The sequence below is a fragment of the Monodon monoceros genome, unplaced genomic scaffold (genome assembly GCF_005190385.1).
Source record: "Monodon monoceros isolate NGI ecotype Baffin Bay Population unplaced genomic scaffold, NGI_Narwhal_1 Super_Scaffold_19, whole genome shotgun sequence".
In the NCBI taxonomy this organism is placed as follows: domain Eukaryota; kingdom Metazoa; phylum Chordata; class Mammalia; order Artiodactyla; family Monodontidae; genus Monodon; species Monodon monoceros.
In genome coordinates, this window is record NW_021703775.1 from 8516853 (window position 1) to 8531495 (window position 14643).

At 53.1% G+C, this 14643-nt stretch overlaps 1 protein-coding gene across 1 annotated transcript; it reads left to right on the forward strand.

Moving 5' to 3' along the window:
• Nucleotides 1-2229: 2229 nt before the first annotated feature.
• Nucleotides 2230-10986, forward strand: ACTR1B (actin related protein 1B). The gene is made up of 11 exons (XM_029232452.1): nt 2230-2481; nt 4365-4429; nt 5667-5742; nt 6768-6893; nt 7245-7369; nt 7612-7828; nt 7950-8042; nt 8139-8313; nt 9394-9455; nt 9708-9748; nt 9943-10986. Exons 1-11 carry the CDS (start codon nt 2434-2436, stop codon nt 10043-10045), a joined length of 1131 nt encoding a protein of 376 aa, XP_029088285.1. The 5' UTR covers nt 2230-2433; the 3' UTR covers nt 10046-10986.
• Nucleotides 10987-14643: the final 3657 nt, after the last annotated feature.

The following is a 14643-nucleotide window of genomic DNA, read 5'->3' on the forward strand; positions in this document are numbered from 1 at the left end:
AAAGATACGCAACATCATGAATCATTAGAGAAATGCAAATCAAACCTATGATGAGCTACCACCTCATACCAATTAGGATGGCTACAATCCAAAACAAAAACAAAAACAGAAACTAACCAGTGTGGTGAGGCTGTGGAGAAACTGGAACCCTTGTGCACTGTTGTTGAGAATGAAAAATGATTCACCCACTATGGAAAACAGTATGGCTGTTCTTCAAACAATCAAAAATAGAATTATAATATGATCCAGCAATCCCATATCTGGTTATATATCCCAGAGAATTGAAAGCAAAGTCTCAAAGAGGTATGTATACACCAATGTTCACAGCAGTGTTATTTACAATAGCTAAAATGTGGAAGCAACCCAAGAATTCATCAGTAGATGAATGGATAAGCAAAATGTGGTATATACATACAATGGAATATAATTCAGCTGTAAAAGGGAAGGAAGTTCTGTCACATGGGGAATGGGGAGTTACTGTTTAATGAGTATAGAGTTTCAGTTTTATAAGGTGAAAAAACTTCTGGAGATGGATGGTGGTAATAGTTGTACATTATGAATGTATTTAATACCACTGAACTGTACACTTAAAAATGGGTTAAGAAAAAGAATCTAAAAAAGAGTGGATATACATGTGACCCAGCAATCCCACTACTGGGCATATACCCGGAGAAAACCATAATTCAAAAAGACACATGCACCCCAATGTTCATAGCAGCACTATTTACAATAGCCAGGACATGGAAGCAACGTAAGTGTCCGTCAACAGAGGAATGGATAAAGAAGATGTGGTACATATAAAGAATGGAATATTATTCAGCCATTAAAAGGAACAAAATTGGGTCATTTGTAGAGATGTGGATGGACCTAGAGAGTGTCATACAGAGTGAAGTAAGTCAGACAGAAAAACAAATATCGTATATTAACACATATATGTGGAATCTAGAAAAAATGGTATAGATGATCTTATTTGCAAAGCAGAGAGACACAGAACAAGTTAAAAACACCAAAATTTAAAAGTTTACATTGTAAAAAGAATTTGCCCTTCATTTCCCCACATTTATGGTGGCCCCTTTCCCATATTAAAGAGTCTTGAAGGTGCCTCATACACTTTTCAGAGCCATTCACACATAGAACATTCTGGACACTGTGACTGGCTTTCTTTGCTTTGACTTAGCCATATGTCCTGATGTATTTCATATCAGATTATATATAACTCCTTCATTATCTTAAACAATTGCACGTTGACCCATTTTATGAATGCATAGACACCAAATACAAATGAACACCTACCTATGATTCTATTTGCATAAAATTCCAAAATAGTCAAAACTAACCTGTGGTGACCGGTAGAATGCAGGATAGTGGTCACCTCGGAGGAGGAATAGGGCAGTGAACGAGAGGGGTGGGAGGCTTCCAGGGAGCTGGTCATGCTCTGATTCTTAAACTCAGTGATGGTTATACGGGCGTGTCCACATGTTAATAATTCACTGAAATGTACATTTACGATTTCTGCACTCTTCTGTATGATGTCGTGCTTCAATTTTACCGAATTTAATCTCACAGTCTAGTGGGAAAGTTATACAGAGCGGCAAATTACTATGGCTCAGTTTGGTCAATGAATTCAGGACTCGGTATCTTCTTGCCCTGTTGCAGCAGTTGACCCCAACGCGGCTGGAGGCTGACCGCAAGCTAATCCCAGCTGCTGCCAGCTGGATAACCTTGGGCAAGTTACACACGCGTGAGCCTCCTCGGTTCCCAAATCTGTAAAATGGGAATAATAATACCTCATACAGTTATTGCAAGGGTGTAATATAGTAATCTATGTAAAGTGGGTAGGAGTGCTCCGCAAGCACATAGCAGGTGTTCCATTCACTCCAGCTACCGTTGCCACGAAACTGTCGTTTTTACAAGTAAAAGGATCCTCCTCAGTGCTCAATAAAGAAATGCTTTGGGTGAAATATCCACCACCGGTCTCCTCGGGGACGGCGAGCTCACGAAGAAGCGTGGTCGGAGGTGCTGAAGCTCGGGAAAGCAGTCTCCCTGGACAAGCGACCTAGCAGCCCACCGCTCTCTGACCGCGTCCTCCTTAAGCGCGGGGCAATGACGTCACCCCACACACGGTGCAGCCTACCTTGGAAGCTCCCCAGCGATTCCTCCGGGCCGTCTCCATTGGCTGGCCAGGACAGGCGGCCCCGCCCCTTCGCCCGCCGCGGGACCCGGGGGCCCGCCGTCAATCTGCCCAGGTGGGAGCGGTGATTGGCCGCGGGGCCCGCCCCCCAGAAATCTCCGCCGGGCTTGCGTAGGCTGCGCGCTCGGGGTGGGAGGGGCGCAGCACCGCGTCAGGAGCCGCTGCTGTCCGCGTCAGCGGGCCAGGCCGCCGTTGGTCACTCCTGCAGCCCGCCTGCTGGGCAGGGCCGGCCCGGCCCGGCCATGGAGTCCTACGACATCATCGCCAACCAGCCCGTGGTCATCGACAACGTGAGGCTCGGCAGCCGGGGGGAGGGCGCACGCAGCAGTGCACGCGGGAGTGCACGCGGGGACCCCCGACAGACTCGGCTGGTCCCTCTAGCTCACTGCCCGCCCGCCACCCCTGCCGGCGTACCCACCTGGCCCTGTAGTTGGGGCCACGGGGTCAGCCCCCCGCTGGCGCGGCGGAACCCCAGCCCGAGCCCTCCCTGAGCCGGGCGGGGAGGTCCGGAGAAGAAGGGGGTCCCATCGTTCTGGCGGCCCTTGGTCAGCATCCGGAGAGGTGGGGTGACAGTCGGGCGGCCCGGCCGAGGCACCCCGGACCTTTCTCAGTTGAGAGTGGGGTTGCTGGGCAGGCTTCGACCCCAGCCCCTTTACCTCTTCTCAGGCTGTGGCCCTGGCTGCCCTCTTGCACACTGCTGGCCCCATCTTTTGGAGAAGGTTGGCCTGGGGTCCTCTACAACAGCTCTTTCCAAGTGCTGCACCCCCAGGCAGCACTACCAGAGTGGGCAGGCCCTACTGCGCCCTTTTCCTGGGACTGGCGAAAATGCAGGTTAAGCTCTGCCCACCACATAGCCGCCACCACCTGGCTGGCCACTTGGCTACTTTGACCCTCCCCCTTAGTGCTCCCCGAGCCAAGCAGAAGTTCCACAGCCGGCAGGGCAGTGGAGAGAATTCAGGACTACTCTTCCCAGGACCCATAGCAGTTTGGGAACATTGTTTGCAAACCTCAGAGGAAAGTTGCCTGGCTTCATTGTGGTTTGTCCTTCAGCACTGGGGCTCAGCATGTTTTCTGGTCCACGGGAAGAAAATGAAGGGCAGGGATCTGTGGATCTGCCCCTAGCTGGGTATCAGCCTCTGGTGTGTGGGCCTTGGAGTTTTTGATAATGACTCACTTCTCTTTCTGGGATCTGTCTCCCTGTAATCCCTGAACGGCTGTCTTTTTTGGAGTACCCATGTACGTGCCCTGAGTCACAGCAGGGGATGTTTAATAAGGCTAGAGCTGGGCTTGGAGCATGCTCTCCACCAGGCTACAGGAAAGATCAGGCCAGTTCCTTACTTGGCGGGCTAATCAACAAGTTAATGAGTTTAGAGGGCAACCTGTTTGGTTCCTCTGGGCTTCCAGCCCCTCCTCTGTAACTTGGGGATGTTTATTTCTGCTCTGCAGACCCCAAGGGTTGTGATGGAGATCTATGGGAAGAGAGGTTGAGATGCTCATTCCTGCAGTGAGTGGGAGGTTTCTAGATGCCAGGTTCCCTTTAAGATATTCTAAGTCCAGCTTCCATGCTGGAGCAGTGGCAAGACCAAGCTGTCCTCCTGTAGTCTCTGGAGAAGCCACTTGAGGATAGGTGCCAGTTGTCCCAGTGAACCCAGTGATCTTCCCCAGCGGGTCCTGTATGTGGCCCGTGGTTGCTGAGGGGAGGGTGCCAGAGAGTGTTGCAAAAAGCTTATGGGTTGCTTCTAGCTGGGTTTTGGGAGTAGCTTGTGCTGCTATGGAGTCCTCCTGCCTGGAGCTGACCTTGGAGTGTACAGACGAGGATGTACTTCGTGGTTCCTCCGTCTCCACACTAGTGACACTTTGGCCTAGATAATTCTTGGTTATGTGGGGCTGTCCTGTGCCTCTTAAGATGTATAACAGCACCCCTGGCCTCTACCTAGAAGCGAGTGGCAGCCTCCGCTCCCCAGTCTCCAGACATTGTCAAATTTGGGGGAGGGGATGCAAAATCGCTCCCGGTTTTGTACCACTGGTGTACTTGTAAATGGCCTTGCCCTCTTGGCAGGATCTCAGGCTGCCACCCCGGGCTGCCATGGTGGGGCAGCAGCCCTCTCCATGGCAGGGCACTGCCTTCATCTGGAGGTGAATGTTGGGAGCTAAACATTGTTTTTCTTTGCAGGGTTCGGGGGTGATCAAGGCTGGCTTTGCAGGAGACCAGATTCCCAAATACTGTTTCCCAAACTAGTAAGTGTTTCTCAGGCAGCATCCCTAACCCTTCGGTTTGCTTCCGCAGAGAACGTGGGTCCTGTGTCACAGCTCTCTTTGAGGCCAACTCTTGTCCCCACCTGTAGGGAAAACTCCAGATTTGTGAAGCTGTTGCTCTTAAGGGTGCTGGAAGGAGAAGACATGTGCTCTGGGCTTCCCCCTCCTCTTTGGAGGCTAATTTTGGTCCCTCCTTTGGCCAGGAAGGAGGAGAAGCCACCAGCATTCCTCTCGGGACAGGGTGTGGTAGCAGCAGCAAGAATAAGAGAGAGACATCTCCAGGAGAGAGACCTAGACTCAGAGGAAAAAGTGGGGAGTTAATACCACCCCTTCCTCCCGGGAAGTGTTTTCTTCAGGGCCCATTTATTTTCAGACTCTAGAAAATATTTTGTTCAGTCAAGGAGGGTCTTTGCCTGAATGGTGCCAGTGGTGGCAGAGGTAAGGGGGAGGTGAAACCTGGAGAAAGCCTGGAGTGCTCCTCCGGCCACTGTAGCCCATCGGGAAGTTTTCCCTCGGCCGTGTCTCGTCTCAAATCCGGGAGGTTTTAGGGTTTAGTGGCCCAAGCCGGGGTGAGGGAGTCCTAAGGCCCCTGAAATGGCTGGCTATATCAAGACAGAGCCAGCCTAAAGCATCCAGTGGGGCCTCAGCTTTCCTTTTGAACTCACGTTGAATGTAATTAAAGGTTCCTCTTGATGTGCAGGGAACTTGGGTCAGATTTTGTAATGGTAGCCCATACACTCTGCCAAGAATTGCATCTCTGTTCTGGAAGCCCTGGCAGTGGGAAGGGGCAGGACTGACTGAGTGAGAGAGGGGTGTACGAGGGAGCCACAGCCCAGTTCCCTGGGGCCACCCCGCCTTGGTCTGCCCTCCTGAAATCAAGAGCGTGGGCTGAGTCATCGTGGCTACAGAAGCTGACCCTCTGCCAGGGCTGACATTACAGAGCTCTCAGCTGTCTCTGGGAGGGCTGGTGGGAAATGGAAGTAACACCTCGTCTTCTCTGAGCGTTTGGGGGGAAGTTGACCCTGAGTCTTCTGTCCTGCCAAGGCCTACTCTGTAGTCCCATGGCCCATAGGCCTAGGTTCTGACCTTTGCCCCGTGGCCACCTCCTGATGCTTTGAGTACAGTTACCCTCTTGAACATTGGAGTTGGACTTTGGTCTTCCTGGACTGGGCTCAGCTGTGCCCCCTGCCCACCTCCCTGACCTCTCCTGTCTTCGCAGTGTCGGACGCCCCAAACACATGCGGGTGATGGCTGGAGCCCTGGAAGGGGACCTCTTCATTGGACCAAAAGCAGAGGTAATACCTGTGGAGCCTGCCTTTTTCTGGGTTTTGGGTCTTCATTGTCCCAGGAGCCTTGACTGGTGATCAGAGCTGTACCGCCAGAGAGGGCCCTGGGCATCTGTTCTCTGAGGCCATCTGCTGGGTGCCCTCCTGGCTCCAGGATCCAGGCTGCAGCTCAGCGGTACTGCACCATGGTCCCTTTGCTCTGTGCGATGGGGCCATTGTTCCTGTATAGGGCAGCAGAGTTAGACCATTTCACATGCCCTGTCTTTTAGAAACTACAAAGGAAAGAACTGGTTAAAATGTGACTTAAAAGTCTGAATCACTGGGACTTGATGACCTGAGTGAGAGGGCCAGCTCTTGTGCTCCAGCTGGGGAGACACCTAGAGGCTGCACGGCCAGATGAGGCCCTTGGGAGGAGGAGTGAATGGGGGTGAGGGTGGCAGAGATAACAGGCAAGTGCAGTTTAGGCACCTGGGGTGTCTACGGTGTGGGGTGCCGAGGGCTCGGTGTGCAGATAATGGGGCTCTCAGGAGGAGCCGCGGCTGTGGGTGAGAGGCCGAGTGGCGCTGGGCAGGAAGGGGCACGTTTGGGGGGAAGTTGAAGGGTAGGTCCGCGTGAGAGGCGCAAAGAGGTGGCTCACGGCATCCAGCTGTGCCTGGGAGGAGCGGTGGCAGCACGTGACCGCAGGAGGGGACCAAGTAGGATTGGGCTACGTGGGGGCTCCTGGCACTGAAGTGGTGGGGGATGGAGGTCAGGCTGTGCTGGCCGTGAGTGTAGAGGACGAAGGGCTGTGGAGGGAGGGAGGGGACTGCAGGGTGGGAGGGAGCACTCTGCCACCCTCTCTGGTCCTGGCCTTGGAGACTGGCTGGGCTCTGAGAGCCTGAGAAGCAGTTGGACAGATGAGCCTGTGCTGGGTTCAGGACCTGTCACAGGGCATGGGGACACCCGGCGAGCGGATGAAGGGGCAGCTCCCAGGCGGGCAGGGAGCAGTTGCTGGGTGAATGTCTGGTGCCACAGCGGGCCTCCCCCCTCCGCAGGAGCACCGGGGGCTGCTGGCCATCCGCTACCCCATGGAGCACGGCGTGGTGCGGGACTGGAACGACATGGAGCGCATCTGGCAGTACGTCTACTCCAAGGACCAGCTGCAGACCTTCTCCGAGGAGGTGGGGCAGTGGCCCCTCCCGCCGGGGGGCCCGGTTCTCCCTGCGGTGTCCTCTCCCTGCCCGCGGCGTCCCAGTCAGGCTTCCTCGTTTCCTCTGGCTTTGTCAGGGCCTGCCGCCTCTGTGTTGCGTGGGCCTGGGTCCACACAGTCCGTGGCTGCCGAGCAGAATTTTCCAGGGAGCGCTGGATCTTTGGAAGAGTAAAACTACCGGCAGATGGTGGGCTTGTGCCGTCGGGAGGGACGGCAGGCCGCAGCGTCACGTGCTCACAGGGGCGGGTGGCTCTCTGGAAGGACCATTGCAGCGCCAGCATGCTGTCTTTGCATCTGCCGGCAACTCTGGCGTCCCTTGCAGCATCCTGTTCTTCTCACGGAAGCTCCGCTCAACCCATGTAAGAACCGGGAGAAGGCGGCAGAGGTGCTCTTCGAGACCTTCAGCGTGCCAGCCCTGTTCATCTCCATGCAGGCCGTGCTTAGCCTGTGAGTGCGCCCTCAGCCCCGCGGCCCCTCCACCTCCGTCCTCCCTGGGGGCCGCCTCCTGCTCGGGGTGACCCGGCGTCTGACTTCCCTGTAGAGACAGCCCCCTCATGACCGGCCCTTTAGGGAGTCTCGCGGGTCCCTTTTTCAGACCAGATGATGCACATGTCCCGGGGTCCCTTCCAGGGGTGAGGAGGTCCCCATGCCTCAGTGGCTGAGGTGAAGGGATGCTGACCTGGTGACAGGTATGCAACAGGACGCACGACGGGAGTCGTTCTGGACTCAGGGGATGGGGTCACTCACGCCGTCCCCATCTACGAGGGCTTTGCCATGCCGCACTCCATCATGCGGGTGGACATTGCCGGCCGCGACGTCTCCCGCTACCTCCGGCTGCAGCTGCGCAAGGAGGGGGTTGACTTTCACACCTCGGCAGAGTTTGAGGTTGTCCGGACCATCAAAGAGGTGACGCAGGGCAGGAGGTGGGGAACGGGGCGGGGGGTGGTCGGACCCGGCGTAAGGTTGAGCCCTGGGTGCGGGTGTCCCGGTTGCTGCCTCCTGAGGGCTGTGTCCCCGCCCACTGCAGCGGGCCTGCTACCTGTCCATCAGCCCGCAGAAGGATGAGGCTCTGGAGACAGAGAAGGTGCAGTACACCTTGCCAGACGGCAGCACCCTCGACGTAAGTTGCCAGGCCGGCCCCGGGCGGGGGCAGGAGTGATGCCAGGACCTGGAGGAGGAGGAGGAGGCCTGTCTGCCTCAATCTTGTGTTCCCAAGGTGGGGCCAGCGCGTTTCCGGGCCCCCGAGTTGCTGTTCCAGCCAGACCTGATAGGGGATGAGAGCGAGGGGCTCCACGAGGTGCTGGCCTTCGCCATCCACAAGTCTGACATGGACCTTCGCCGGACGCTGTTCGCCAACATCGTGCTCTCCGGTGGCTCCACACTTTTCAAAGGTACCACAATTGGGAGGTGGTAGTATGACTTGGAGGCCAAGGGCAGCTGGACCCTCAGACTGCATCCCACTTCCTAGAAGCCTGGGAGATGGCCCATTTCCTGTTGGATTTTTGGGTGCTCAGTTTTTGTTTTTGTTTTTTTTAAGAGAAAGATTTAAAATTAAATTTTGTTTACTTTGTAAATAGGTGATAAGTTTAACGAGGTCTAAAATGTATTAGATGAAGGCTGCCTTCTCCCATTGTCCTGGTCACCCAGTTCCCTCCCCACAGGAATTGTTAGTTTCTCAGGTAACACCTGTGCATGAATAAGCACTCCCTTTTTACACAGACCTTAGTGTACTGAAGCTCCACGCCATGTATTTTTGACTTTGCACCACATCCAGAAGATCTTTCCTAGAGTGTAAGTTCTCTTATCTGGCCTTATGGGATGGATGTGCCATTTAATTGTTAACCTGCGGATGGCCTTGGGGATGGTGAAATTCTTTCTGATCACAAAGATGCTCCAATGGTTGACCTCATACACTGTTACTTCACGTGATGAGAATATACCTAAAAGAAAAATCCTAGGACTAGAATTGCTGAGTAAGAGGGTGCGTATGTGCATTTGTTACCTGGTAGATATCACCAGAGTTTCCCTCCTGAGAGGCTGTGCCACTTTCACCCCCATCAGTTACGGACGAGAGTCCCCCGGCGCCATCCCGACACTGTGTGTGTTTGCCCATCTGCTGGGTAGAAGTGGCAGGCGTGTCCTCCTGACTCGTCGTTCGCCTTTGCCTTTGCTTCAGGCGGTTTTGGCTCCAGAGCAGCGCGTGAGGGAGAGTGTAGGGGTCGGGCAGAGCTGAGTGACTTGGGGTTCTATCTCATGCTGCCTTCCTGAGGAAGGAAGCTGGGCCCACCTGTAGGCATCCTGCTGGATCTTTTATGCCTTTGGGGTGGCTTGCCCTTACCCTTAATCCTGGCAAGAATGGCAAAAACAAGCGTGGCAGCGCCTGGGGCTGGGGCACCAGAGCTTGGGTGCGGGGGAGCTAGTGGTAAAGGGTCGGATGTGGACCCCCAGTTCAGCCAGCCTTGTGTTCACAGGCTTTGGCAACCGATTACTAAGTGAAGTAAAGAAGCTTGCCCCCAAAGACGTCAAAATCAAGGTGAGGTTATGGGGAGTCCCCATGGGGCATGGGGGTGCTGGGCAACCTGGACCCAGGGAGGAAAGAGCAAGAACCACCCTCAGATGCCCTCTGCCTTCCAAGCCCAGCCCAGCCCTGCTGCTCCCCCTGCTGCCAGCTGAGGCACTTGCTGCCTGGCCTCGGGCACTGGGAGAAAGGCCCCCCCTCCCTGAGGCTGGGACTGGGGCTTCTGTGCGGGGGTGGGGCAGTCACGTTGCCGCTTGCTCCCTCTAGATCTCAGCCCCTCAGGAACGGCTGTACTCCACGTGGATCGGGTGAGGCGGGGCTCACGGGGAGGGCTCTGGGAGGAGACCATTGTGCCCTGGACACTTCTCCCCGGGTTGGCCCAGGCCAGGTGGAGGTGGGTGGGTTTCCCTCCCAGGTAAGGGAAGTGGAGCTCTGGGCGCCCAGGGAGGGCGGTTGGCTCAGCCCTCAGGTCCACAAGACTGCTCTCCCTCCCTCCTCACAGTGGCTCCATCCTGGCCTCGCTGGACACTTTTAAGAAGATGTGGGTATCCAAAAAGGAATATGAAGAGGATGGCTCCCGGGCTATTCATCGTAAAACCTTCTAGTGCCCAAGGAGGAAGGTGTAGCGTTGGGAAGATGGGAGGAAAGGGGAGCCAGAGTCCTTAACCCTTTCTGGTCCGGTTCACATACTAGGCCTCGGGGCCCCCTGCATGCCCTGAACCCTCGGCAAGTGGTGCAACAATGCTTCCCTGCAGCCCTCCCCACACACACACACGCACACACAGTAACATTAGCTGCATGGATGGGAGGCTTGAGCTGGAAGATGGGAATTGAGGGGCCCAGCTTTGGGCGGTTCTGGGTGTCCCCCTTGGCAGAACCAATTAGGCCCATGACTCTGCTGCCCCGAGCTCCAAGGCCAGACACCCAAATACCCCCATTTTCTCCGGCAGGGCTAGGTGCCTGGATGCCTGTATACTAGCCTTGCGGAGTGGGGTGGAGGAGGGGGTGCCACTGCTTCTCATGCCACCTCCTCTTCCTGACCCAGCAGAGCAGCCCGGAGGGCCACACCTAGGCATCCCTGACCCTTTCACACTCTGTTCTCCCATCTTTCTGGATGGGTGCCTTGGTGTAGACTGAGTTCTTGTCAGTCTTCTTCCGTCCCCCATAAGGAGTCTGGACTGGGGTCCGACCCTTTGGAGCCAGAGCAGAGGATGCACTGGGTTTGGGCGGCCGCAGCGTGTTGCGTCCTCCCCTTCAAAGCACTTCAGTGACTTGCTGCTTCCTGTCCTTTACACCAGTACCTGGGACAGGAAGGGTGAATGGTCTTCATTTGTTGAAGGGAAGCCACTTAATCACAAGTCAGACCTAGTGGGGGTGAGGAGGGCACACTTCCTCCTCCCACCTCTCCCACAGAAGAGGTCTTCATTTACCTTGTGGCCAGGACTCCCAACTCCCTCTCCCACAAATGTACAATAATTTAACACAGTTGCCTGAAAAAAATTTTTTTGTAAATCATTATAGTAATAATTATGGACAAGGCCCAGTGTATGGCTCTGTTTTCTTGTGGTTCTTTGCACTGTTGTTTGCTCATCCATCCCTGAGGACCAAAGCAGCACGGCACTGGCTGTAGCTCAGAAGCCTGAGATTTCAGTGGTTGGCGGAGCAACGTGGCACGGGAGGCCCCAGGAGGCTGGGCTCTCAACCTGGTGGCTGAATTCCCCAGCCTCTTTACACGCTTGCTGCAGTCTGCCAGGAGAACAGGCTGCCTTTCTCCCCTTTATTCTTGGATGGGGCCTTGTGGCAGGCGGGGCTGTGGCTGGGTGCATCCACCTCACCTGTTCTGTTTGAGCACCTCTGCTGCCCGGCTCAGATGCAGCTGAGGCCAATAGACCAAGCCCGAACTGATACAGGATCCAAGTTCAGCCAAGTCAGGAAGGGGGATGATGGGAGAGATGTAGAAGGCTGTGTCGATGAGCTGGGCTCTGAGAGAGTAAGCTGAGCAGCAAGGAGAGGAAGGGCAGTGGACGGAGAGGGAGCAGTGAGAAGTGAGTTGAGAGTGTCTACCCTCTCCTTCCTCATCAAGTACTTACATCAAGAACAGCTACAGTATGTCCAGGAGGTGCCTTGTGTTTGGAGCCAGCGGTAAACAAGACATACCTTTGCCCCTAAAAACACGGATCAGGGGAGAAAGATAAACAGGGCATTTCAGTACAGAGCTGGGGGGCCAAGAGGAGGGGCATCTAAGCCAGCAGGTGGGGCAGGCGGACTTGCACAGGTGTAGGAGGGGTTAGCCAGGTAAAGAGGGGGTGTTCCTGGGAGAGGTAAGAGTTCAAGGAGACGCCTGTGACCGGTGGGGCTAGAAAAAAGGGACATGGGCCCAAGCAGGGCTAAGGCGCAGGGCAGCGTGAGTGGTCACTGGCTATAATGTGAGGTAAACCAGAGGGGTAAGTTGGGGCCAGCATGTAGGGGGCCTCGGGAGGGTTTTTAGCTGTGTCCTGAGTGATGGGCAGTCAGTCAGGGGCGCGTGGTTATCGTAGCTGTGTGTTGAAGGCAATGGACTTGGTGGGGCCGAGGGAGGGCCCGGAACTCAAGAGATCAGGCAGGAGGAGAGACGTCACTGAGTCAGGCCTGTCTTCAGAGAACATTTTGTGAGGCTTTGTGGTCACAGCGTGCCTGTCCCCAAGGGGGAAACAGAATTTACAGAGAAACCTTTGTTTGGGGTTCTGTTTATGGTACCACTTTCTCCCAAGCACACAGGCTTAGAGCCTTGTCACTTTGCCTTCTCCCTCCTCTTACCTTCCCCACATTGTCAGTTGCCAGGTTCTGTTGGTTCTGTAGCGCCTTTCCCACCTGGTTTCTTTTCCACAGTAGCCACCGCCACCACCCTAGCTCATGACCACAGCTCCATCCTCCCCACCCAATCCATTTGCCCTTGGATCCAAAGCCCAGATAGCCTTGGTTCTGCCACTTCCTAATCCAAAATGTCAGGCGGTTCTCCACTGCTCGGTGAAATAAAACTGAACTGATGCGAAACTGCTGGTGAAATTGCCCTCATGAGCTATGCATTGTTGCGTTTAATTGTGGCCCTTTGGAGTCTTGTTCCTTCCCTGTGTTAGGCTTAGGCATTGTCATGCCCTGATTTGCCTGCCAGCCTCTACTCATGGTCTTCTGTCTGCTGGGAATGACTTTCCCTAATGTCTGTCAAAATCCCATCCTTTAAGGCCGAGCAACACTCTCCCTACTCCCTCTCCTGCAGGGATGGTGTGGTTACAGAGCTCTAGCCCTGCTGGGTTTCACACTGTTGGAAAAAAAGCTACAGATGAGAAGGTGATAAGGCTAGAATGAACCCTGTGGTGTTGGATGGAGATTGGAGGTAGTATGAACTCATGGCTTTTATCATACATACAGAAAGATACTGAAGTAAATGGGTTAGAATATATGTGTGTATATTTCTTAGCCCTGTCTGCTCAGAGGGCCTAGAGACAATGACACGCCAGTGGCAATAAGCACATATAGTATCCAGATCTTGGTTTCTAAATACCATTCTTCAATAAAAGGAACCAGAGGTCCTTGGAGAAATCGCAGACCTGGGGCAGAGAAAGTATAAAATGAGCCTAGCCTACAATATCCTGTGGTACTGTAAAGGAAGAAAGTGCTCAAAAAAGAAGATGGCCTCTCTAAAGGACTTGGGAAACAACTTGCAGGAGCACCCAGTGGTCAAATTTGTATTGTACTGGATTATATTTGTACTATACTGGATTATATTTGTATTATGCTGGATTATATTTGTATTATACTGGATTATATTTGTATTATACTGGATTATAAGTCATAGAATAAAATAGTCATGAGTCCAGTCTGAGATCAATCATGGGGGAGAAGGGACAGTTCTTACTTCTAGAATTCCAATTAATGAATGTAGAAGGAATAACAAAATCACTGTTAGGCAAACATCACAGTTATCATTGCTGCAGGCAAAAATGGATGCAAAAACTAGTAAGCGAAAAATAAGGACATTTGCGCTGTCTCAAAGTATCTCCCCATGAGGTACTTACTGATTAAAAAAGGAAAAATAGTAACCTTACAGTGGAGAAACCTAGTAGATATCACCTTAACCAAATGATCAAAGTTTACATCCCCGGTAATCACCATCTTGACGTGGTGCATTGAGATGGCAATGTGACCTGTGTGTTCTTGGATAACCTCCACCTAACCAGGAGTAAACAGCAGGCGAACCCAAACTGAGGGCATTCTATAAATCAGTGGACCAGCGATCTTGTTCAAAAGTGACAGATTATAAAGACAAAGACTGAGGAACTGTCACGGGTTTGAGGAGACCAAGGAGGTATGACAGTGAAATGCAACATGAGATTCTGATCAGAAAAGGACCTTACTGAAAAAGCCGGCAAAATCAGTTAATAGTACTGTATCAATGTGAATTTCCTGGCTTCAGTCACTGTACTATGTGTTAATGTCATAGGTTAATGTTAGCAGAAACTGGTGAAAGGTAAGCAGGAACTCTGTACTAATTTTGCAACTTTTCTATAGGTCTAAAATTATTGCAAAATAAAAACTTAGAGGGGAAAAGCTCAGGCTTGAGCTAAATGGTCTGGATTCACAATCCTGCCACCACAACTAACTAGCTGTGTAATCTGGAGCTGTTCCTAGGTTCCCGCATCTCTAATATGGGGGTGATAATAATAGCACCTACCTCACGGGTTTAACAGCCTGCAACATTTTGTGCCAGAGAATAAAAGAAGTGCTACAAGAATGATAGGGACATGTCAAAAGGCCACAGGAGCCTGCTTGAAGAAGCTTCCACTGGTCAAATTTGGAACAAATTAAACATCAAAAAATAATGACAGTTATGAATTATAATTCATTGAATACAATGTGAAAGCATAAGTCTATACTGATATAAATTAATAAATTGAAAGTTCGATGAGGTACAGGGTATTGACATCTCAAAGTATTGCCCTGTAAGATACTTATTAATAATTAAGGGGTGGTGGGGACTTCCCTGGTGGCGCAGTGGTTAAGAATCCGCCTGCCAATGCAGGGGACATGGGCTCGAGCCCTGGTCCAGGAAGACCCCACATGCCGCAAAGCAACTAAGCCCATGTGCCATAGCTACTGAGCCCTCACGCCTAGAGCCCGTGCTCCCAACAAGAGAAGCCACCGCAACGAGAAGCCCACACACCAC

Bases quoted from the DNA above. Each gene is read 5' to 3' on its own strand.
- ACTR1B (XM_029232452.1), top strand. From the start codon at position 2,434: ATGGAGTCCTACGACATCATCGCCAACCAGCCCGTGGTCATCGACAAC. The intron at 8,043-8,138 runs GTAAGTTGCCAG...TGTGTTCCCAAG, and splicing joins CAGACGGCAGCACCCTCGAC to GTGGGGCCAGCGCGTTTCCG. The intron at 9,456-9,707 runs GTGAGGTTATGG...TGCTCCCTCTAG, and splicing joins CCAAAGACGTCAAAATCAAG to ATCTCAGCCCCTCAGGAACG.